General features: G+C 37.5%; 1 protein-coding gene across 2 annotated transcripts in view; it reads left to right on the top strand.

The window, feature by feature from the left end:
- LOC127624735 (gamma-aminobutyric acid receptor subunit alpha-1-like) overlaps positions 1-24,605 on the top strand; it is a 51,108-nt gene extending 26,503 nt beyond the window's left edge. For both annotated transcript variants that reach the window (XM_052099590.1, XM_052099589.1), the window contains exons 6-10: positions 627-709; positions 1,146-1,289; positions 5,087-5,239; positions 16,116-16,318; positions 17,515-24,605. In XM_052099590.1, the coding sequence (XP_051955550.1) occupies positions 627-709; positions 1,146-1,289; positions 5,087-5,239; positions 16,116-16,318; positions 17,515-17,832 (901 nt within the window). In that variant the 3' untranslated portion in view covers positions 17,833-24,605. The remainder of the gene's footprint in view (positions 1-626; positions 710-1,145; positions 1,290-5,086; positions 5,240-16,115; positions 16,319-17,514) is intronic.
- The last annotated feature ends 889 nt before the right edge of the window (positions 24,606-25,494 follow it).

Genomic DNA, 25,494 nt, shown 5'->3' on the forward strand with positions numbered 1-25,494 from the left:
GAAACAGACTGTTTCATCTGTAATTGTTCTGTTTTCTAAATGTTATTGTCAATTATCCTCATTTTAGTGTATTAAAATCGCGGTGTCGCGTCAGGCCTGGTGTGGCCGGACCGATCGAGTGTCGCTGGAATCTTATCACATCGCGTCTGGTAAGGACAAGGTGTTACAAGTAAAAGAGCCAATCACCTTTTAGATTAAGACATCGCCTCTCAGTTAATTTGAGAATGTGTGTTAACTAGACCAGCCTGGAAAATAGCATTTTTTGTGTCATCTGAGCGAAAGAAGCACAAGTCAGCCGAGTGGAAAGAAACTTTGATTGCATTACAACCTTTAATAACAAATTGTTCCTCATCTTCACTGGTTTGGAACACATCCTGCCATGTATTTTTGCATTACCGATGTTTCTTTGTAACTTTATTCTGTAAAGAATCAATCTCATCAGAATTTGTAAAATGTGATTCTAGCACACATATATTTTTGCACATTTGTACTGGGGTCTAAATATTGTATCCAGTCCTCATCTGAATATCCTTGTAGCAGCCAATAATGTAATAACTGCCAATGTAAAAACATTTCTTATAGATTTTATTCCATTATTAACTGCTACAATCCTGTTTCTCTTTTAGGCTTACGGTCAGAGCTGAATGTCCCATGCACTTAGAGGACTTCCCAATGGACGCTCATGCTTGCCCTCTCAAATTCGGCAGCTGTAAGTAACACATATTTTTCAACTTTTCTATGGAACCTCTGATCCAGCTCAATCTGTCCACACTGTGAACAGCAGATAGGGACTTTCTCTTAGTTCAACAGTGCTGTGAGCTCATCTTTGACGCAGCACACCACAAACCCAAGCCTGCACCACCAGCTGGATGGATTTAGGCAGCTCTACCCTGACCCGACCTATCCTTGCAAAGAAAGAACAGATGTGTCTGTGCTGGACTCAGAATAAGGGGGAAAAGACACATGAATAAAAAAACATGGCAGTGACTCAAAGCCACGAGGCTGTAAATATTTCAGTGTCTACTGTGTCTCTGCTGTGCTTGAGAATCCACTGCAGTGTATATGGCCTCAGGAAGCACATTCTGGCAGCTGACTGTGAATTAATCACTGTAGAGTTTATTTTGTGTATTGTTTGTTTGCGGCAGATGCGTACACAAGGGCTGAAGTGGTGTATGTTTGGACACGAGGGGCAGCACAGTCAGTGGTCGTGGCAGACGATGGGTCTCGTCTCAACCAGTATGATCTAATGGGACAGACTGTGGACTCGGGTGTGGTGCAGTCCAGCACAGGTGTGTTTCTCAGTCCTTTGAGTTTTAAAAAGATCTAATATTGCACTTCCTTAAAGTGTTGCTGAATAACTGACACTTTCTCATATAGAGTTCAAAATAGTGCCTGAAAATAAAAAAAATATGAAGAATGGTCAATGTCCTCTAGAAGTCAAACTAAATATAACAACATATGTTTCATTTTCAGTTTTTTAACAAAAATTTTTTTTTTGCCAATTTTTGTCATTTTTTGCAACCACATATTTAAATACATTTTAAAAACCTGATATATAAAATAAAATACTCAATAATAATAATAATTATAATAATAATGTAAAGGAAAATAAAATAGGTAAAATGTTGCTCAATGGTGGCCAGTTTACTACAAGTAGGCCTAGTGACACTACCTTTTAAAATTAAATAATTTGTGAATATGTTAACGCTATGATATCATCACTAAAGGTAAATACACTTATGCACTTTTTAACTGAATTGTGTAATCTAATAATTCGATAATTTATAAATATATCCCCTCTTATTTACCTCCTTTTTCTTAGTAGCTCCTTTTTCTTAGTTATAATATAGCTAATCATTATTTCTAAAGGGTTTAAATTAAGACTGGCATGTAGTTTAGCCAACTACTGCTTTGAAGTAGCTTCCTCAGCTCTGCTTCCTTACTGTGGTTGTATTTTAGCACGTTTACCCAAAGTAGCATGCCCCAGATTTTTTGTCTTTATAATTTCCCTTTGGATATGCAAACTAATAGACCAAATGATATAGGCCACTATGCAGAATAGGTGACCTTGTTCAATGGACTATAGCAATGATATAATGCAGTAGGCTGTCGAAAGGTGTTTGTGATTTGACACGTCCTTAAGTAATTATGTGCCATTAGGTGTCAAAGAATAAATCACTTGCCATTATGAATCCCTTAGAAATTCTTGCCTCATTATATTTTGATTGATTGACAGTTTACCCTTCCATTTTGGCAAGAAATACATCTTGCTTTATTCTTCAGTTGCTTTAGGAAATAATGATAATGAAAACAAAAAAAATTATATGGTGAGACTCCTTCCTTCCTATTAACCACATTTATGTTGGTGCAACAACCATGAAAGAATGCATTATTTGGAAAACTTTCATTTCGATAAAAAAATCACATGTACATAAGTATTCACAGCCTTTGCTCAATACTTTGTTGAAGCACCTTTGGCACCAATTACAGCCTCAAGTCTTTTTGTATATGATGCTACAAGCTTGGCACACCTATTTTTGGGCAGTTTCTCCCATTCTTCTTTGCAGGACCTCTCAAGCACCATCAGATTCATCTTTCCCTCGATCCTGACTAGTCTCCCAGATCCTGCCACTGAAAAACATCCCCACAGCATGATGCTGCCACCACCATGCTTCACTGTAGGGATGGTATTGGCCAGGTGATGAGCAGTGCCTGGTTTCTTCCAGGCATGACACTTGCCATTCAGGCCAACGAGTTCAATCTTTGTTTCATCAGACCAGAGAATTTTGTTTCTCATGGTCTGAGAGGTCTTCAGGTGCCTTTTGGCAAACTCCAGGCGGGCTGTCATGTGCCTTTTACGGAGGAGTGGCTTCTGTCTGGCCACTCTACCATACAGGCCTGATTGGTGGAGTGCTGCAGAGATGGTTGTTCTTCTGGAAGATTCTCCTCTCTCCACAGAGAAACACTGGAGCTCTGTCAGAGCAACCATCGGGTTCTTGGTCACCTCCCTGACTAAGGCTCTTCTCCCCAGATCGCTCAGTTTGGCCGGGCGGCCAGCTCTAGGAAGAGTCCTGGTGGTTCCAAACTTCTTCCATTTATGGATGATGGAAGCCACTGTGCTCATTGGGACCTTCAATGCTGCAGAAATTTGTCTGTACCCTTCCCCAGATCTGTACCTTGATACAATCCTGTCTCGGAGGTCTACAGACAATTCCTTGGACTTCATGGCTTGGTTTGTGCTCTGACATGCACTGTTAACTGTGGGACCTTATATAGACAGGTGTGTGCCTTTCCAAATCATGTCCAATCAACTGAATTTACCACAGGTGGACTCCAATCAACTCCAATCAAGTTGTAGAAACATCTCAAGGATGATCAGTGGAAACAGGATGCACCTGAGCTCAATTTTGAGTGTCATGGCAAAGGCTGTGAATACTTATTTTCATGTGATTTTTTTAATATATATATATATATATATAGAGAGAGAGAGAGAGAGAGAGAGAGAAGACTCAGAGCTGTTATATATATATATATATATATATATATATATATATATATATATATATATATATATATTATGGGATGTCAATCAATTTTTTTAATCAAATTAAGATTAGAAAGACAATTCATACAAAAAAAATGCATAATAATTCAAATATTTATAAATATAATATGAGGCCTATAATCAATATACAATACGGATTGAAATTCAGTTTGAAATAAATTGCATTATCGTGGCAGATGAATAAAGCATTGATTAGACAATACAAAAAGTGGATTAAGAACTAAATATATTGTTTGTTTTATTCTGATATCATTGAACAAGACTGTTTTGCATTGAATTCATCATTGTGTCCAGTTCTCACAGTACCATTTCCATTTCATGTTCTTGCATTCAGTCTGCGCTATTTTTAATTGTCGCTTCATGCACAGTGGTGGCATGAGTTTTATAAAAAAAATAATTTTGTCAAATATATGTGAGACACAATTATTGGCACCCTTTTATTCAATACCTTGTGCAACCTCCCTTTGCCAAGATAACAGCTCTGAGTCTTCTCTGATAATGCCTCATGAGGATAGAGAACACATGGCAAGGGATCTGAGACTATTCCCCATACAAAATCTGTCCAGATCCTTCAAATTCAGAGGTCCACATGGTGGACTCTCCTCTTCAGTTCACCCCACAAGTTTTCTATGAGGTTCAGGTCAGGAGACTGGGATGGCCATGGCAGAACCTTGATTTTGTGGTCAGTGAACCATTTTTGTGTTGATTGTGAAGTTTGTTTGGTTGGATCATTGTCTTGCTGGAAGAACCAACCATGGCCCATTTTATGCTTTCTGGCAGAGACAGTCAGGTTTAGATTTTTTATCTGTTGGTATTTGATAGAGTGTATACATGTATCCGAACAAGATGTCAAGGACCTTTAGGATAAAAACATCCATATTTTTCAGAGCCCTCTTTGCTCATATTTATCAAAGGTGCCAATATTTCTTGCCACCACTGTGCATGTGCGTGTCTCAGATGGATGCGTTTAGAGCATCTCACTGGTATTCAGCGTCATAAATGCTTTATTTTTAGGACACTGTGTAAAGTTAAAGTATCCTGTATTCTGTTGTGCTGCACCCACCTTCCTCCTAAGTGAGTGGTTCTTATTCTTTGGCTGGGCTGCTTCTGAGGTTTGTTGAGGTGCACTGCCACTTATTTGTGTGGCTCATAAAAAATAGATGTACTTCAAGCTTGAATTGCTCATATGGTAGGAAAATCCATACTTTTATGACAGAATTTACATACGTGTCAGGGTTTTTTTACGCTTTATTTTTTACATAATTAATCGCACTAAATGAGCGCGTTAAATTGGCAGCCCTAAAATATATTTATACATACAGTATTTATGCATGTGTATATGGCCAAACAGTGCAACAAACATTCAGTTCAATGACACTATATGAAGTGCCAAAAAATGCATAATCTAGCATAAACAGTGTAACACATTTAGGCAGTACTGCATAGACATATGAATTAATTCATGTAAATGTGTTTTTCTTTGATACTTTCTCACTCAAACCTCTCTTCCCTCCACCCCAGGAGAATATGTTGTAATGAAAACACACTTCCACCTCAAGAGGAAGATCGGTTACTTTGTCATCCAGACATATTTGCCATGTATCATGACGGTTATCCTGTCCCAGGTGTCCTTCTGGCTCAACAGAGAATCTGTCCCTGCCAGAACTGTGTTTGGTGAGTGCTCTAATTGATCTTTAAGTGAACTAATCAATAGGATGTTGTGTCACAACAACACAGCTCCTTTTCAAAGCCTAATGAGCTGCCTTACTGTCTACTACCAGCATGGGCAGCTGTTTTCTAAGAGACTGTCCTGATGGGTTGGGGAGTTCCCCCTCGAGCATTTCAAAGCTAAAATATAGGATATTTTGAACAAAATACAGGATGTCCCGGTTTACACAGAACAGCTGGTAACCCTAAACAGAACTGGAAAGCGAAGTGTCAGTCGGGTTGATTTCTGCCTATGAAATAATTTAAAATGTTTTTAAACTTCTGATTTTGGATGCAGCCGTCATTTGAATTTAGATCTTAACTCAAGACTTAGCTTTAATTAAAAACTTTTTACTTTCATGCAGTAGTTTTAAGGGGTTTGCGTGAATAAAGATTATTAGATCTTTTTGCAGAGTCAACAATCTGCAAAAACATAAATGCTTAATTTGACAGTGAGCACAATGATACTCAAAGTTTTAAATGGTGCCAAGAGGGCTCTACGTGTGAGTGTGTCTGTGTGATGTATTATGTAAGACGTGTCAGAAAGGAAAAATTTTGTTCTTCTGTCAGCCTGTCAGGCTGCTCTCGTGGGAAGTCTCCTGACTGGGCACTCTGTATTCCCAAATGCTGCATATCAGGCAAACATTTAAAGGGGCACGTGAGGACTGCCTGTGTCTCAACTCTCGCAGGCTAACTACACTGCAGCCCAGCAGATTTTTTTATTTTTTTTTTTTTCACTTTTGTGAACTTTTATCCTACAAGTGCACTTTGATGACAAATGCTTATGGGTCTGTAATTGGACATTCATTTATATTCATAATGAATAATATAGTATAAATTGCTATTAAAAAATAGTTTCAGTTTTGGGAGAAATGTTGTCAGTAGTTTATATAAACTACTGACAACATTTCTCCCAAATTCCAAATAAAAATATTGTCATTTAGATCATTTATTTCCAGAAAATGACAACTGGTCAAAATAACAAAACAGATGCCACGTTTTTAGACCTCAAATAATGCAAAGAAAATAAGTTTATATATATTTTTAAACAACACAATACTAATGTTTTGGCTGAGGTCACAAAACAATCTCATTAAAGGGATAGTTCACTCTAAAATTAACATTTTCTCATAATTTACTCACCCTCATGCCATCCCAGATGTGTATGACTTTTTTCATCTGCAGAACACAACTGAAGATTTTTAGAAGAATATTTCAGCTCTGTATGTAGGTCCTCAAGTGAACGTGTGCCAAAATTTTTAATCTGCAAAATCCACATAAAGGCAACATTAAAGTATCCACATTACTCCAGTGGTTAAATCCATGTCTTCAGAAGCTATATGATAGGTGTGGGTGAGAAACAGCTCAATATTTAAGTCATTTTTTGTCATAAATTCTCCTCCCTGCCTTGTAGGGGGCGATATGTACGAAGAATGTGAATCACCAAAAACAGAAGGAGAAAGTGAAAGTTAAGGAAAAAGGACTTAAATATTGATCTGTTTCTCAACCACACCTATTCGATTTAGAAAACATGGATTTAACCACTGGGGTCAAATACATTACTTTTATGCTGCCTTTATGTGGATTTTGGGGCTTCAAATTGTTGCCACCCATTCACTTGCATTGTATGGGCCTAAAGAGCTGATATATTCTTCTAAAAATCTTTGTTTGTGTTCAGCAGATAAAATAAATTCATACACATCTGCGATGATATAAGGGTATAAAGGAAATGATGAGACAATTTTCATTTTTGGGTGAACTATCCCTTTAAGAGGCTGAAATGATTGAAAAAACGAATAATGCGTTTGTTTTGGAAGTAATTTGGAATAATATTTTAAAATACTATTAATAATTAATTAAATAAATGGAGTGAAGCAGGTTTGTTTTAAAATATTATACAAAAATAATAATAATTTGTTTCCACTAAATTAAAGTCTGTGTGGTTTAACCAACATTAAGGAAGCCATGTTGTTCATGTAACATGAAAACTATAAACTAGAAAGTGATATCATAGAGATGACCCCTGCAGACCTTCATGACTGTGTGTCAAGACTAATAAGTCTCTTAAAATATCAGATAGTTTGACATTTTCAAACAAGGCGAGGTTAATTCAGGTTGTCAAATTGTAACTACCCAAATGAGCCTTGGTGCAGCGAGCTGTGCTGCGGTGCTCAGGACATATCAGAGATATATGCTCATGAGGACCCAGGTTTGAGACCTGGGTCATATCCTGATCCAACTCCCCCTCTCTTTCTCAACCATACTTTCCTGTCATACTCTACTGTCCAGTAAAATAAAGAAAGACCCCCCCCCAAACATATTTCAAACATATTTTCATATGTTTGAAAACATATGAAAATAGCATTAACACAAATATTACATTAATGCTTTAGGAACTTTGCATTAAAATGTTCAAATGTGTTTTAAAGTAGATCTTTAAAAGATTTTTCCTGGACATATTTGTCTTTGACCTCTTGATTAATGTCAGTGAACTACATCAGTTGTTTTTAAAGGTGTCATTTATGGATGGGACGGGTGGGACATGTCCCTACCACTTATTGCCTTCACCACTTTTGTCCCCACCTCTTTTTGAAATAGCTTTTCATCAGGTAAGTATCTAGTGCAGATAAGTTTTCATTTCATTTGTGTGTGATCCAGCACTGGAGTTTTATATCATGAGTGTTCGTTGTGACTGTTAAGCGTTAAGGTGGCAGATGTCAACTAATGTATGGATGCAATCTTCATTTAATAAAATAAAAAGTAATTTTAAGGCAGACTAGAACCCAGAACATTTTGTCCTAGAGGACAATGAGACCAGAATGTATGCTCATCAATGGATTTAGTCACTGACTAACACAATCTCAACAGATCAAGTTATCAAATTAATTATGTGACATTTTTATTTTAGCCCACCCACGTCCCATCACTTTTAAACAAAGTGACAGCCATGGTTGTATTGTAACCTTGTATAAAAAGGTAAAAAATTCAGGTCCTGAAAAAAAAAACGTTGACAAATTTATAAGACACATTAATAAAGAAGAAGACCTACATAAATAAATGAATCCTAAGAAGTAATCTTGCTGTATGCAAGGCAGTGAAATAAAAGGATTCTCTTCAACACTCTTACACATATTACAGTCAAATGACTCCATATCCTCACAGATTTAACACTGAAAAGATTCACACTGTATTTGATGATTAATGCACAATAGTGTAAATCTCTGTGATGCCATGCTGTGGACAAAAGATATCACAACACACTGACAAACAGCCCTGCAGTGCCATAACTTGATCATATAACAAGGCAATTCGATTTTTGTCAGCAGAATTGAGTTATGTCACAAGAGTATGATGTTATAGGAAACTGATGTCCAGTATTACGGGTCCATTGGAGGAACTATATCAATGAAGTGCAGGGTTATATATCGTGCTGAAGGTATAACTCCAAAGAGCTGGGCTTTTGAAGGGCATTAAACCAGTGAGAAACTTATATTGTGACTGTAAACATCTCAATAGCAGCAATAACATTGTTGAGTCAAACAATATAATTCAATCAGTGGAGAGAGAAATGGGTAAATGACTTGAGACACAGCCAGAACTCGAATTAGAACCGAAACAACTGCTGAAAATGGCCTTTCATCAAAAATTTTATGAAATACAGATTCAGGACATACTATATACTAATTATTATTATTAAAAGTGAATTAAATACATTTCTTAATGAAAGCCTCCTCAACAATTTTCATGGTTTACCTGTCACAAATTTTGAAAGTATCATCCTTATTTTTGAATCATTTCAGAGGTGTGGAGAAAGTGTATAAATATTTAGACCCTATTAATAAAATCAATACCAAAATAATATACAACCGTATATATATATATATATACACTGTTAATAGAGTGAATAGAAATGAATGAACAGGTTTATTTTTATTTAAATATTAGTGTTAAAAATGGATGACTGTGCAAGTCACTGAGGTCATAAAACTAAAAACAGTGCTATTAAATAATTTGATGAAATTAAATATGAATATACAGAGTCCTAGATGGCACTATAGGAAGTGTAACTGAGCTTGAAATCATGTCGCCAAGGAGACTTCTGATGTCAAGTTTTATATTTTATATTACGTTTTATATTCATATTTTTATATTTATATTTTGGTCTGTTTTCACCCAAAATGAACTGGATCACTTCAGAAGACATTGATTAAATCACTTGCATTGAATGGACCAACAGAGCTGAAATATATGAACTAACCTTTTAACATTTACTGCTACATAACATAATGTTATAGAATTAACCCCTAGCATAAACATATAAACAAAATATTTAAATTTCACTTGAATGTTGAGAAAATAACATAATTTAAATGTTTATGTTTTATATATATATATGTCATATGTAAAACATATTTAAATGCCCTTAATAACAAATAAAGCCAGCATGAATACAAAGATGACAAATCATTGTTTTGACTCTTATTGTTTAAAATTAAGTTTAAATAGAAATGTGAATGATTTTTGATGGTTGAAAAATCAAATAAACAAAAAATCTATATTTTTCTTTTCTAATCATGATCTCAACAGATCTCGTTAACCTAACAGTGTTACAAAACACACCAGAGAGATCATTTAATATGTGCTGAAGAGCTATTACTTTCTGTTTTTAATATGTCTCCTTCCCTGTTGAGTATGTCACGGAAAATGTTGTTAAAATATATAAATTGTCTTTACAAAGAGATAATACTTACTTATATGAAACTAACTTGAGTGTGGAAGTTGTTGATAACTGTATTAAATCTTTACTAATGTAATTAGAGCTTTACCATGGGGAAAATCTGTACGAGACTAGTAAAATCACTGTGACTATCAGCCCATCCTTTCACATTATAGATTTGAAGCCTTTGTTGAGTTTATTATTAAAATACATCTATGGAATTACTGTAAATGAAATACAGCATATATCACATTTACACATTTTAGTTGAAAGTGTAAATACATACAGTAATTTGGTGTTTTTCAATTATTATTAATATTTTCATATAGCTGGAGAATAGTAATGCAGTCATATATATGTACTTCAGTTTCATGACCATGCCTCTTAGAATGTTTCCAGTTTCTGAAATCCCAAATCCAAGGATTACTGGACAAGTTGTCTTTACAGCTCATTTCCTACCATATAAATGGTCTTTTTCCCACTCATCTTCAAAGATCTGATCCCTGAAATTTCACAGGACAACACTTATTATTGCAGAATGTTTGGCAGTTGTTCTTAACAGTGACATTAGCAATGTTAATGCAATGTGCACAACAATTTCTTCAAATATAGTGCAAACTAGATACAGCGTACATATTTTACTGCTATCCAGATGCTCATTATGAACATTACAGATGCTTTCTCTGAGGAAACATGGTCACAAACAGGAAAATTAGCTCTTGGTGGTTCTTTACGCTTCACGTATCACAAGTAGGTCAGGATTAATTATCCCTGAATTAAATTGGTGACAAGAGTATGCTAATGGAATGGTTAGAACATGTATGGAAAAGTAGAGCAGAGTTTAAATCACACAGAAAGATGCTGGAAAACCCAGCAGAGGGTATAAATAGTGTGGCAATAGAAGTCATTGATTTTGGAACCAGCGAGTATACGTGTAATTTATTATGCATTTTCACCTTATTAATGGGCATGAGCATTGAATAAAATCCATATTTGCTGTGTTGTGTTACACAGGACATTTTTATTCAGTCAATCATTGATCTTGTCTAAAGACACATCTAAAGTAATGTTTAAATACTATATTTAATTTAACTTTGCTTGAATCTGCATTCAGAAAAGTAAAAACAAAAAAGTATTTGGACTCTTTAGCCACACGTAAAAATGCATGAATGTATTTGCAATAGATAACAAAATATCAAACCAAGTAAGGTTTACTTGAAGGGAGCTGACTTTGTGCAGCCCCTTAAAATCACTTTCACATTAATTGGTTAAAAATAATAAATAATAAATGGCTTTGATGATTTGTTGTCTTATAAAATAAAATTCATAGGTTTCATGCTGTCAGATATATTTATTATTGGCATTATTATGAATAAATGATCAGATATCTGCACAATTGATAGTATCTATGTTTGTTGCCCTATTCTTTTATACTAATGTATCACAAGCCCTTGTGATATTGATCACATGCATTGATAGCACTAATTAAAATGTTAATTCTTAATATCAGTAATTAAATTTGCATTAGTAAAAGCATTAATACTTGATATAATTTTTTTTATTTATACAATATAAAAAATAAACAACAAAAAACATCCAAATCACCTTCATCACCAGCCGTGTCGGCCCCAATCCCGTAGGAAGGAGGCGTGGCGCGGGGGGCGGCTGAAGTGGCTTTCTCTCATGAGGAAAGAAAGCCGTGACTGCCACGTTGCCATGGCAATGTTCTCGCACTGAGAACATGAACCATTCATAAAACGCTGCCTGCGTGTGATCGCAGCCCAGGCACACGAGGCAGTTCTTATGACCATCAGAAGTGGAGAGAAATCAACAGCATCCAGGAACAACACAGAGGCGGAAAGACATCTTTAAAAAGATGCGTCCTGAAAAGGTCGTTCAAATGCCTGTTGTGCTCTTTTGTGAGTTAAAATAAACTCTTTTTGAGAAATAAAACTATTTTAGGAGGGAAAACACGCTGGAAATCCAACAGCAGTGCTCTGCCAACAGAGGTGAGTGGAACAGTAGTGAGACTCAGCTTGCTGCTACACAACTGCTCTGCTCCAAAGAAAAAATCTGACTGACAGATGCACGGCCAATTCCATTTATACACATATGTCCGGGGGCAGGACATGCAAATTCTGTATGCCAATTTCTCATTGGCCTTTTCTCAAGTTCAGAGGTACTTGAGGCTCCCAAGGAAGACCCCTTGTGTCACTACATTCGACACACCACGTCTAGTGAGTGACAGAAGGGGAACTATACTGTAGATGAATTTCAGCATGTTAGATTTGATATTTCTGATTTCTGGAAATGGATTTCAGAAATTAATAAATGGAAGTGTAATTAAAGATATCGTTTAGCCTTAAAGATAAGGCTTTCTTACAAGTTGTAATCCCGTTACAGATATGAATTAATATTGGCACTTATGAAAACCAAATTACCGATATAAAATTACCAGTTTTTGTAGATGTAGTTCAGTTGTTGATATCTAGAATGGACATTTGCACTAGTAACAAAGTAATTATTTATATGAAAAATTATAATTTTTACAAATAAGAAGTACATTTCAACTATTTTAATTGTAGATATATGTAATTGTGTTTTGGACAGGAGGGAATAACAGATAAAGCTTGTAATACTAATGACAGTTTCAGATGTGGTGCACTCTTTATATATCAGTAAAAATGTATTTTTTAATATCAGAGTAATGCATAAAGAGATTGCTGAAAATGACTTTTTTATTTAATGAAAGAAAACGTCACAGTTACAGTTGTAACCTGAGGGAGTGAAAGAGACATTGTGTCGAATGAAGTGACACAACGGGTCTTCCTTTGGAGCCTCGCATACCTCTGAACTTGAGAAAAGGCCAATGAGAAATTGGCAGACAGAATTTGCATGTCCCGCCCCCGGACATACGGGTACAAGGGGAAGCAGGCGTGCGTCTGTCAGTCAGGTTTTTGCACTGAGGAGCTGAGAATAAGGTACGGCCTTTTACAGTGGTAGGTCAAGTGTCGTGGCCGAAGGGACACAACCTCTCCTTCCCTCCCTCAGGGAACAGAGGTTAAAACAGTAACCGTGATGTTCCCCTTCTGTCACTTACTCGACGTTGTGTAGAATTAAGTGACACAAGGTGTCCCATTCAAAAGCGGCATGCACTAGACCGTGTTATGTGAACTGCTGACACAGGTGCAAGAAGGCTGCTTCGTGCTAGAAGCAACTGTATTGGCTGCACATAACCCTCCCCAACGCCCCCAGAAAAAGGTGTCATATACAGACCTTCGGCACACCTGAGGGGGAACAGGTGCTACATGACTAGCATGGGAGCATGCCTGGCAGCCATGGCCTTTTCTCTCTCTATGTCTCTCGCATAGAGTGTGAAGCAGCTGGGGCTAACTTAATGCTATGAAATGCATCTGGGAAGGCGGTCTTTCCCGCTCTTATTTTTCAGGGGGAAAAGTCTCTGCGGAGGCCACATCCTGCCCAGACTAGGGGGAGGTGATATGTGGCTAATACACCACGTGGGTTGTGAATCCACTAGTGGGAGTGGCATGGTGGTCCTGCCTGATGAGGGAGGAGCTCTACAAACACAGTGACTGGGGGCAGCATTCAGCCTCATGTGCCTCTAAGGGACCTGATAATAAAGTCGTGCTTACCCAAGGACTTGCCATCCAATGTGTCGTTGTGAGCTGCAATTGCGGGACAGCCTCCCCTCCAGCCTCTCTTGCAGTAATGACAGCACTGACCGAACTGCACCTCTCTGTGGGTCTTTTGATTGGGAAGAACACCAATTCGCGAACAAGTGCCACTTCAGGGCATAAAGTTGTCTGATGGAGGGAGCTCTGGCTTGGTTTATCATGTCTACGACTGCAGGAGGTCACTCAGATATTCTGTGTCCTGTCCAGGGGCCAGACGTAGAGGTTCCAGAGGTCTGGGCGCGAATGCCAGAGGGTGCCCTGTCCCTGAGAAAGAAGGTCCTTCCTCAGGGGAATTTGCCAGGGAGGTGCTGTTGCGAGGAACGTGAGATCCGAGAACCAAGTCTGTGTGGGCCAATAAGGAGCTACCAAGGTGACTTGTTCCTTGTCCTCCCTGATCTTGCACAGTACCAGTGCAAGAAGGCTCACTGGGGAAAATGCATACTTGCGCAGCCCCCGGGGTCAGTTATGTGCCAACGCCTCTGTCCCGAGAGGGGCTTCTGTCAGGGAGTACCAGAGCGGGCAGTGAGTGTTGTCCTGGGAGGCAAAGAGATCTACTTGTGCCATGCCGAACTGGCCCCAAATCAGCTAGACCACCTGGGGGTGGAGCCTCCACTCTCCGCTGGGTGAAACCTGCCACGACAGTGCGTCCGTCATCGTTTTTGCGGTTGCCAGGGATGTGAGTGTCTTGCAGCGACCTGAATTGTGACATATGACGACAGCGCACGCCGCCTTGGCGATTTATGTAGGCTACCGTCGTGGTGCTCTCTGAACGAATCAAGATGTTCTTGCCCTGAATCAGCGGGAGAAGCCTCCACAGGGCAAGGAATACAGCCAGAAACTCTAGGCATTTGATGTGCCAAAGCAGCCGGGACCCTGTCCAAGAGTCAACCAACTCTGTTGAGAGGCGTCTGTGGTGACCATGATATGTCTGGATACCTGCTGTAGGGGGATTCCGGTCTGCGGAAAACAGAGGTCTGTCCAAGATTTGAAAGTCTGACGGCAGAAGGCGGTGTTTATCACACGGTATGTGCCGTGGCGCCATGCCCATCTCGGGACTCGAGTATGAAACCAGTGCTGAAGCGGTCTCATATGCATCAATCCGAGCGGCACGAACGCAGCAGGAATTGTTTTAGAGGAACCACTGTGCTGGGCTCGAATAGAGCAAGGCACCTGAGTGCTGACTGCACACGCTCGTTGGTGAGGCATGCTGTAATTGAGACTGAGTCTAGCTCCATGCCGAGAAAAGAGATGCTCCGAACCGGGGCAAGCTTTCTCTTTTCTCAGTTGTCCTGAAGCCCTTGGCGGCTGAGTTGCCTGAGCACCTGGTCCCTGTGAGCACATAGTAACTCTCGAGTGTGAGCCAGAATGAGGCAGAAGAGCGTCCCGAGGCTTGGGTGCTGAGAAAAGACTCAAAGAACTTACCTTGCTCCGTGCACCCGGCAGCGGGACTGAGGAAGAGGTCCTGAAAGGCATCTTCGGAACTCATCAGCACTGGCCTGCAGGGGCTGAGCAGTCACGGGTCCGGAGGAGAGGTGACTGCGTGACAGAAGGGGAAATGGGGTTTGATATTTACTATTTCATACCTGATATTTCATTACACTGGATTTTGTGATCTATTTCATTGTGCAAATTTAGATTTTGATTGATAGCATGACTTTAAACTTTGGAACATCTGATTTATTAATTTCCTGCTGACCACGTAACATAACTAATGTCTGTATTATAAAGATGCTCATTAATATTTCATTGCTGTGGCATGCTGTGTCTGACATAAATTGGAGCTCTCCTCGTGGTAAATTTACATTACATTTTACATTTACATTAATTGTAAAGTAAATTATTTGCTAGAGGGAGTAATCTAGCCGTGGTCCACAGTGCTGGCAAGTGTTCCACCATTTAATGAAAATGTAATGGACAGGCTGCCAGTGAAATGGCAACTTATGCTTTACGTGCCTAATCAATTTTACAGTGTCCATTCTTGTTGATGGTGATGTGGTGCCATATGGAACAAATATGCATGCTGGTTGTTCATCAGCAATAGACAGGAACAACTGACAAGTTCATTTTTGATAGATATTGCATATCTGTTTTATATTGCATCAGCAAACGTTTTTGAGACTAGTCTCGCTTCTGAATGTCGTTAAGAAGTCCACTTTGCAGATTATTCTGGCCTAGATTAAGGCACTTAGACAGGAAAAGATGTCATTTTGTTTTTATGTTCCAATTATGGATGGTAAAATCGCTAATAGGCAATACCACAATGGGAAAACTCATTAGAGCTTGCGATTTTCCCAACTGATTTCCAGTTTTGTGTGCTGCATGCAACAGTTTTTCACTGAACGGACTGTCCATGGGTGTGCCGTCTCATTTAGACTAGATCAAGACATACTTGCTTAATTCAAACACTTTTCATACACTTTCTCACTTGCAGGAGTGACCACCGTTCTGACGATGACCACCCTGAGTATCAGCGCCAGAAACTCTCTCCCCAAGGTGGCCTATGCCACAGCTATGGACTGGTTCATTGCTGTCTGCTACGCCTTCGTCTTTTCCGCTCTCATTGAGTTTGCCACTGTGAACTACTTCACAAAGAGGGGTTATGCCTGGGATGGGAAAAGTGTGGTGCCAGAAAAGGTAAAGTAATTTTACGTCTCCAAAAAAACCTTAATGATTGATACAAATATTAAAAGAAAGTTTAGTTCACCCAAAATAAAATATATATTTGCTATCATTTACTCGACCTTGTGTAATCTAAACCTTTATTATCAACCTGGTCTCAGAATCTCGTTGCCACACCTACATGTTTGCAAAATGATTTTTTATGTGGCTTGTACGTGTCGCTGGTGAAATGAACACTAGAGGTGCTACAACAACAAGGACTTGTATTAATTTTACACAAATGACAGTAATACTACATATTATCAGTTAATAAGAACCTACTTTACACCCTTTTCCTTACACAATGATATCTAGAGACATAAAAACACTTTTACTTAAGTGCATGAATTCAAATGTACTGTAATGTTCAAATGCAACCAAACTGCATGGTAGCTCAACTTATTGAGCGTTGCACTTGCAATGCACAGAAGCACAAGTCACACTTGAGCAGAAAGTTAAATAGAAGCACCACAAAAATATTTTGAGCTAAAATTGGTCTGTGCTTACAGAAATTCAAGTCACTGCCCCCAGTGGCAAAAGGTGGTTATCAAAATCATTGTTGAATGTGTGGGCACCTTTGAGCTACAGTTTCAAGGTGAATTGTCCTCAGAGGGGCACCAAAAGTGATAGGAAGAAAGTTGTTTTTAGGTATAAATTATGTTATACAGTCAACAAGAATGCATATTTTATTGTCCATATTTCTTGACCCAAACCCCAAACTGTGTAATTCAAAACATTCAAACACATTGCATCACAAATGTGTGATCCTGTGTTATTATGTTGGATTTTTAGAAAGTAATAACTTTCATTTTGGTCTGTTCCTCACACAAATCCATTGAATGTCACCTGAATACTTAAAATTAGCATTAGCCAATTGCACTTTTCAAACCTTGAAAGTAAATATTGCCATTCACTTTTATTTTCAAGAGCTGTGAAAACTTCTTTTGTGTTCAGTGTAAAACAAAAAGAATATATTGTGCATTTGAAATGACATAAGGTGTAAAATATAAAAAATTTCAGTTTTGGGTGAACTATTCCTTAAGCTGGTTAGAATTATTGAGACAGATCATGATTATTTGTCTTTAATACGGTCTATCCCAATGTAAGTTAGTAAACAGAAGTAGTCTGCTTTAGCGGCAGTTGATGACACTTCTTGTTGACCTCCTTTGCAGCAAAAGAAGAAGAAGGAGTCTTTACTGAAAAAGAACAACACCTACACTGCTGCAACAGCAACAACTTTTGCTCCAAACATTGCCAGAGACCCTGGTTTGGCAACTATTGCTAAAAGTGCCCCTCCTCCCCCAACCGAGCCCAAGGAAGAGCCCAAACCCAAGCCGCCCGAGGCAAAGAAAACCTTCAACAGCGTGAGCAAGATTGATCGGATTGCCAGAATAGCCTTCCCGCTCCTCTTCGGGACCTTTAACTTGGTGTACTGGGCGACTTACTTGAATAAGAAACCCAAACTACAGGGCACCCAACAACCCCACTAATTATATCTCCTTTTACATTATTTTATCATTAGTTTTTCTTATATTTCTTTACAACAAAAAAACAACAAAAAAGTGAAAACAAACTATTTGTCTCGAATTTGTTTCAAAGATAGTCAAGTTCTCACTTTCAAGTTTGTGTCAACATATGTAACATATCTTCCTATATGAAAAAGAGATGGTCTGCATTATGTACAAAACACTGCATTGAAAGGGAACTCTATATACACACAGACACAGTGGGGTGAATTCACTAAACAGTTGCACAACTTTTCCGCTCAGTATTTCAGTGCAAAAACCTGCGTCTTTTTCACTAACCACAGCAATCCAGTATAACCAGGCACTACATTTTCAGTATTTAAGTCACTGTCGTTCTTTTCAGTGTAAACACGTCTTCTTTCTATGTAAATAAGGCTTATTATTAATATTAACAATTTATTCATAAAAAAATCAGTGCCGTTGCACTATTACCACTCACTGAAAGCAAGATGTAAATGGTATTTTATTTTATTTGTTTGTGCACCAATTTTGTAACACTTTACATTTAAGGAATATTTTGGGTTCAATACAAGTTAAGCTCTAGTGAATGGGGCCAATTTTTGGAGGTAGAAATGTTAAAGGTGCAATTAGTCAATTTTTCCCCATCAAAAAAGTTGTACTCCTAAAGAAATGAAGAGCAATTTAGAAGCGTATGCATAAAATCATGAACACACATGAAATGAGAACTCCAGACATATCGGTAACCTCATAAAAGCTGTTTTATTCTACATGGGGCGAGGGCGCCCTCATGGGTGCAGCCATTTTAGAATCACATGACCAGCTGAATACTACTCACTAAATCTCAGTAACCATATTGTTATTGGACACTTTCAATCTTGGATTAAATTAATCATGGCTGATTGTGAATAGTGAACTTCTACAATGGCATATGTAACTGAAAACCATTGATTTTGAATGATGCTGTATCCACACCACTAGGTGTCACTGTAAGTCCAATATAATTCAAACAAAATGTTTCTGAGTATGCCTTTACGCTTGTAAAAACACTTCAATTAGTTCTTCTGTTAAAAATTGTGTGTTATCTGAATTGTAAATATTTGAGCTGTAAAGTTTAAATCATCATTTACTGTCATTTTGGGGTTTAAAGTTTTATTAGAGTTATGTCATTATTGCAACAAACTGTAAAAATGTAACATAACTTCACATAGTAAAAGTAGTAAGCGATTTTGACCCACTAAAAATTTGTTAATGATTTCCATCTTGTGGCAATACTTTGAAATCATTGACTATTTAGTGTATTCAGGTTAGCCACATTCACCATTGTAAGTACCTCACCATAACCCATATTCTTGCTTTTTGTAAAGAAAAGGAGGAACAAGCCGAATTATTTTATTTTTTTGGTGGTAATCAACATTATACCACGAATGTGATTAATTGAGCTGAACATGTAATGAACCTGGAATATTCCTTTCCTAGAATGTAACCTTTATTAAGTTTAATGAAGGGGTTCATTAATGATGCAAAGTGCAGACCAGCACACTTCTGGCATTTTAAAGAGTTGACAGTGGTGGAGTGATGCTGTATAGTCCCAGTAAATTATGGCAGATTGCGGTAGTCTGCTGCATTCTACACAATCTAGCACTCAGAACAGTTGCAGCTGCTCAGATGGGCAGCTGCAATGTGCAAATTGAGTTTAGCACAGATTTTTCAGACTAAAACATCATTGACAACTTAACAGCGCTATCAGTTCATTCTTAGTGAATTTTCCCAGCTGAATCATATTCGAGAAACTGCTATTCTGCAAACGCACATAGTAAAATGTTTTGCATTACATTAGCATTGTACATGGAATAAGGTTGCATGGATGAAGCTTTTCTATTTCAGCTTGATTTGGACCTACCTACAACCAAGGTCATGTTTCTCCATTCTAGTCTAGTTTTCTGGATCTTACATTATATACAGTATTATATTGATATGCTAATAGGGTTTCATTAAAAGCAATAAAACATGTCTCAGTGGAGAAGAAAAAAACATTCATTTACTCATGGATATATAAAAAAAAAAAGAGAAATTAAAAACAATCAAAGCGTATATCATAAAGCATACTATTTATTTTGTTGTCATGTAAATATTAAAAAGTGTTTAGAGAAGTGATTATTAATTTTGAGCTTTACTAAATGTAACTACAAGGTAAAAACTCACAGTGGTTAACAAAGAGAGATTGTGTTGTGTTTCAAGCTTTATGGAAGAATAGGGATATTCGGGTATAGGTATAAATACAGTACACGTATTATTTATTTATTAATTTCTTTTTGAACCACTAGAAACTTTTGGTGATTAAACATGTGCAGATGTACATAAAATTAAAAAAAAAAACACACATTTGCACTCTTCACAAACATTTTCAAGAATGGACAACAGTAGATACTTAGAAAGAATGTAAACTAACGTCTTGATGTTGGAATGCATTTTTATATTTAGCATTAAATAATTATTTATTCTGTATTTTGGTTAGTGGTTTTGTGACAAATATTATGGTTGGCGCACAATGCATATAAAGAATACTGGCACTAGAGTTATGTTTTATGTGCTACTTTTTGCTAGCATCACATTTGGGTAAAAGAATTGCTCAGCCAAAAAATTAAAACTCGGTCATAATTTTCTGACCCTCCCAAATGACTTTATTTCTACATGGAACAAAAATATATTTTGAAGATTGTGCTGTTTACTCTTGCCCTTGTAATTACAAAGGAATGGGAAATGAAGCTTTCAAGCTTCAAAAAGGATACAAAAGTATCTAAAGTATCCTAAAAGTGCTCGATTTGACTTGTGATGAGGCATATGATAGCGTTTAAAAGAGTGCAAGCTGTTGAACCAAATTATTTTTATTCAACGGCAATTTAAGCCAACCAGTTGAACCAAATCCCTGTAAATGTTCCCCTCCATTGGGCTGTTAACCAGTGCAATTCATTAAAAAAAATCACTCTGATGTGCGTTTCCTGTACAATGATGTAACTCACTGCTTACCCATCATAGAATGTTGCATCGTTGGAGAGATTATCTAGCTAGTCACGACTGTTTTCCAAAACCATAGTGACTATGTCACATATCCATTGTTCAAACCACGATGGTTCAACATTATATAGTTGTCAATATGATGTTAAACAGAGAGTGGAGTAATAAGTTGCATGGATATTAATTTATAAAAGCTCATTTCACGTACACCAGAAAGACATTTAATGTGAGAAAGCTGCAGAAAACACCAAAGTGGTGATGCATCAGACACATTGCTCTCTAAATAGTTGGGTTTCCCTCTATATCAAACTATGGGGTTCCCCCGACGCACTTGAGCACATACTGTACGCACATACACACTCTTTAAAACATATAAACGGCACTTATGCTTTAACATAAACACATAAAAGCCATGTTCTCCAACAGAAACTGCGTTTGATAAAACGCTTTCTCTTAACAGCCTTTAATCCTTGCACTCACGTTTAAGTGATGTTTCAGAATGTCACTTTCTGCAAAACCCCGGAATAAGTTGTTTTCTTAAATGCGTGTAATCGTGGTCAAAGTGATGACAGAATGAAAGAGATATATGTAATGAAAGATATAGAAGCCTCAGCAAAGTCAAATGATGGCCACACTAGAGGTCTGCATGGGCCTTAAAATGAAACCTGAACACGACCCGTACCCAAGACCATGTACCCGAACCTACCCAGCCTGAATGATACCTTCAGATTTTAAACCAGACCCGAACATGAAATTGCTTACTATCTAATTTCTTCTCCTACCAAGTACTGTTGCAATAGGCTGCATTTGATGTAAGCATATAGGCAACATTCGCAGCAGTACTGAAACAGTAAAAATACAGTTTTTACAAGGCACAGCAACCCCTTAGTACACCAGAGCAGAAGGATAAAAAAGACATTTATTACCATTTATGTGCTGAAACTTGGTGCAGAACAATCTGGAATAATATGAAACACTGCAACAGTCCACTCTATGCAGTCTTAACTTGTTTAGAATGTTGAATCTTTTTGACAACTGCGCTGAAACCAATCTAGATGCAGCGCAAAGAATGAAACAGAGCGCAGGTGTCTCAACATACATTTTTGACAATTTGAAGTTCTTTTTACTTGACAAGGTGTTTAAAATATGCCGGACCTGCATGAGACGCTGAAGAAAAAGCGAGACACTGTGCAAATGTCAAAGATATTCATTCAGCATGTATTTAAACAATCAGAAAACAGAACAGACACGTGCTGTATGAATGGCCCCTCGTCCAGTCGCACTTGTCTGTGAGTGAGAGTATGTGCGCAAATCAATTCGGTAAGCCTGTTTATTTTTTCATTCATTACAAACCCCAACCTAAAGTCCTACTTGAAAAACTGACCCGCCGGGCCAGAGTCGGGTTGTAGACCTCTAGTCAACACAGTAAACTAACAAGGAGCTATGTTTCTAAACACAGGTAAAGAGCTGTAGCTCCAACCACACAACTTTGCTATGCTGTTTGCAAATAATCGTTGGATGAACTATTTTGATAAAGATGAAATTTGATACCATAGATTAATTCACGAATGAGCTACTCCATGCTATCACTATCTCAAGATCGCCCCAAGAGGAGTTAGGACGGATGTCAAAATGTTAGTAAAAAACGTCTTAAATTTTCATCTGTTTCAAACACAAAGCAATCAAGTGGTTCATAAGACTTGAATATTGAGCATAAATCACATTAACCATTTTTAAATACCTTAAAGTGATTTAACATCCTTTTTTAAGCTTAAAAGCTTCAGTTCCCGTTCAATGTAATTACATGGGAAGGAGTGACCAGCATAGTCTTCAAAATTGTTCTTTTTGTGTTCCACTTTTGAAAGTGATACAGGTTTGGGATGACATGAAAGCGAGTAAATGATTTTCATTTTAGGGTGAACATTCCTTTAAGCAAGTCATGACCACTCAAGAGTTGTGCCTTGTCTATATTGTCTATTGTCTACCATTTGAAAGGGCTCAGTAGAAGGCACGCTCATCTCAGATATTTGTTGGTTGGATTTAGCTGGGCAACCTTTTCAAAAAAATCACTCAGAAAGTACCAGCCACACTGCCTTTGTCTAACATGCCATTAGAAAGTAAGCCTATCCCATTCCAGACATGTTTGTAAATGCTTGTTAATGACAACAAATGGAATACGCGTAAATATGTCCTGTACTGCTATAACAATGCCAAATTCCTTTATGTCTGAGGCGTGATGTCATTTGCTATTCAAACACCTATTGAAAAGAAACCAAACTTGTAAAGAATATCCTCTCTAAATTTTGGACTCTGAGAGACAGAGTTTCCTCATATTTATACATTACATTTATGTTGCAATATAGAATAGAAAGGGCTTTTATGTGATCGAAAAAACAAGGCTCACTTATTGTCAATCTGTGTTGCTTTTCTTGGTATCTTTCTGTATGCATAAATGTACAAAGCTCTTGTCCTTACAAGTGGCATTGTGTGATCATCATTTTTCTTTTCTTTTTTTTTCAAAGTGATGAATACATATCCACAAATTTTAGAAATGGGTGTCTTTGGGGTCTGCCATTGGACAAGGACATTTCTGGTGGAACATCTGTACAACGCAGCTAAATTTAACCCTTTTTATTTGATTCTTTTAAATACGTTTTTGATCGCATCTAGGAATTTGCTGAGTTTGGGCTGACGTGACAAAGACCGGAAAGGTGTACTCTGGGATATTTGTGAATAACAGTATGCAAATGCAAAGTGATGAGACTGCCAAACTTTTGTCAATGTGGTACAATTATGAGTTCATTGAGATCTCATATCTTGTATTGATGTTAAAAATTCGAACAAAATTAGAAGTATATAATGTTTATATATATATATATGCACATACATACATGTAGATACTGCATATATACATGTTCCATAATACTTGTTCTAAAGATGTTACACTTTATTTGTACCAACCTCTTGTAATGCATTTTGCACATTTTAGGCATATTTGACATTTATGTAGTCAGCTTTATGCTATGCAACAACAGCTTTGAACCATATAAATTAGCTTTTCACCCCACATCACTGTCTTTAATATTTTCAACATATTGTAAAAAGCTCAAGTCGTTTATGAATTATGCACCCTACTTAGTTATTTTTTTCTCCATCCTTTTCTGAATGGCGAAACATCCACAGCTAAGGACTGATGGTTCAGATATGAGATATTACATTTTAGTGACATGGCAATAAGGAAATAACGTAGAGAAAAACACATTAAGTTGTCCTATTAAATCATTTTATTTCTACAACATCTAATTGGAATATTCAGATTGTTTATGCATTTAATATGTGTTAACAAATTATTAAATAATTTAGGATTTTTATTTTATTTATTTATTTGTATTATTATGGTCAATTATAGCACTTCATATGCATTCCAGATTGTAATTTGACTCACATTGCATTGGAAAAATTAAATACAATTATTTTCAAAGCTAAAATTATGCTTGGCAAGATTTAAAGTACCAACAAACTTTGAAGAAGGAACATTTGCTAACATGGACACAGACACAAACATACTTGCGCTCAAGACCAGGGTTTGGGTATGATTTCTTCTGTACTGTATACACTGGGTAAAGGTCCTTGTAAATGTTTGCTTTCTTAATGTTAATGCCCTGTAGGATTTTATTATTTTCATTGGTCATAAAATTTAATAAAATTAAATTGAATCATATAAAATTGTATCCATGTTTTGTCATTTGTTAATGTTGTTGCAGTGCTCCTCATCATCTTATATACATTTATATGCCATTGAATGGAAACATTTTAGCTGCATTTGCTCACTGTAAGATCAATAAAATTGTGTGAATAACAACAAAAACTTAAATGCAAGCAATCATTTAGAGAACACATGAAATCTAAGTAAAAGTTCCCTTTACAAAAAGCTTCACTATGATGCTGCACTTTGCTAAGCACTTTTGGGAACAATCCTACATTGTGACCAGCTGTGAATATGTGTGTAATACGTCAATGAACGTTGACCGGAATTTATAGCCTCGGCTGGTGAGATCATTAAATGCACCTGTGGCCAGGCTATAAATAGACACGTCACCAGCGTGTCATCAGATCCGTTTTCTTCAGAGCAAACTGTGCTGTGTGTCTCACAAGCTTGTCAGAAACTTTCTTTCCTCTGCAAGGATTTAGAATTTGTTAGGCAGTGTGCAGTGAACCTTTTCTCCTTTCCCTTTTTCTATATATATATATGACTGTCAGGGACACGCATACATTTTGTTTTGTTTGTTTGGGGGAAGAGCATGCTGCTCTCATGTTGGGGCAGATTGCTCGCATTGCGACCTACTTTCGGCGCCCACTCTTTCATTGTCAGCGCCCACTCTTTCATTGTGGGGCTCTCGCATATATCTGGCTGAGGAGCGAGAGACGGGTCCGTCCCTATCGCTCGCTCTCTCCCCAGATCCAGCTGATTCTTCTCGTCAGCGCCTCTTCGTTTCACGAGGGGGGCGCTGAACCTCTGTACATTTCACGCATAATAATAAAGCAGCTGAGAAATTACTCGAGGTGGTTACTCGGGCTGTAGCCAGACTACAGCTAGACTGGCCACGCGAACAAGAACCCCCCCAAACGCTCCAAACTATAAGACAGATT

Source organism: Xyrauchen texanus, chromosome 31, assembly GCF_025860055.1.
Source record: "Xyrauchen texanus isolate HMW12.3.18 chromosome 31, RBS_HiC_50CHRs, whole genome shotgun sequence".
Classification (NCBI taxonomy): Eukaryota; Metazoa; Chordata; class Actinopteri; order Cypriniformes; family Catostomidae; genus Xyrauchen; species Xyrauchen texanus.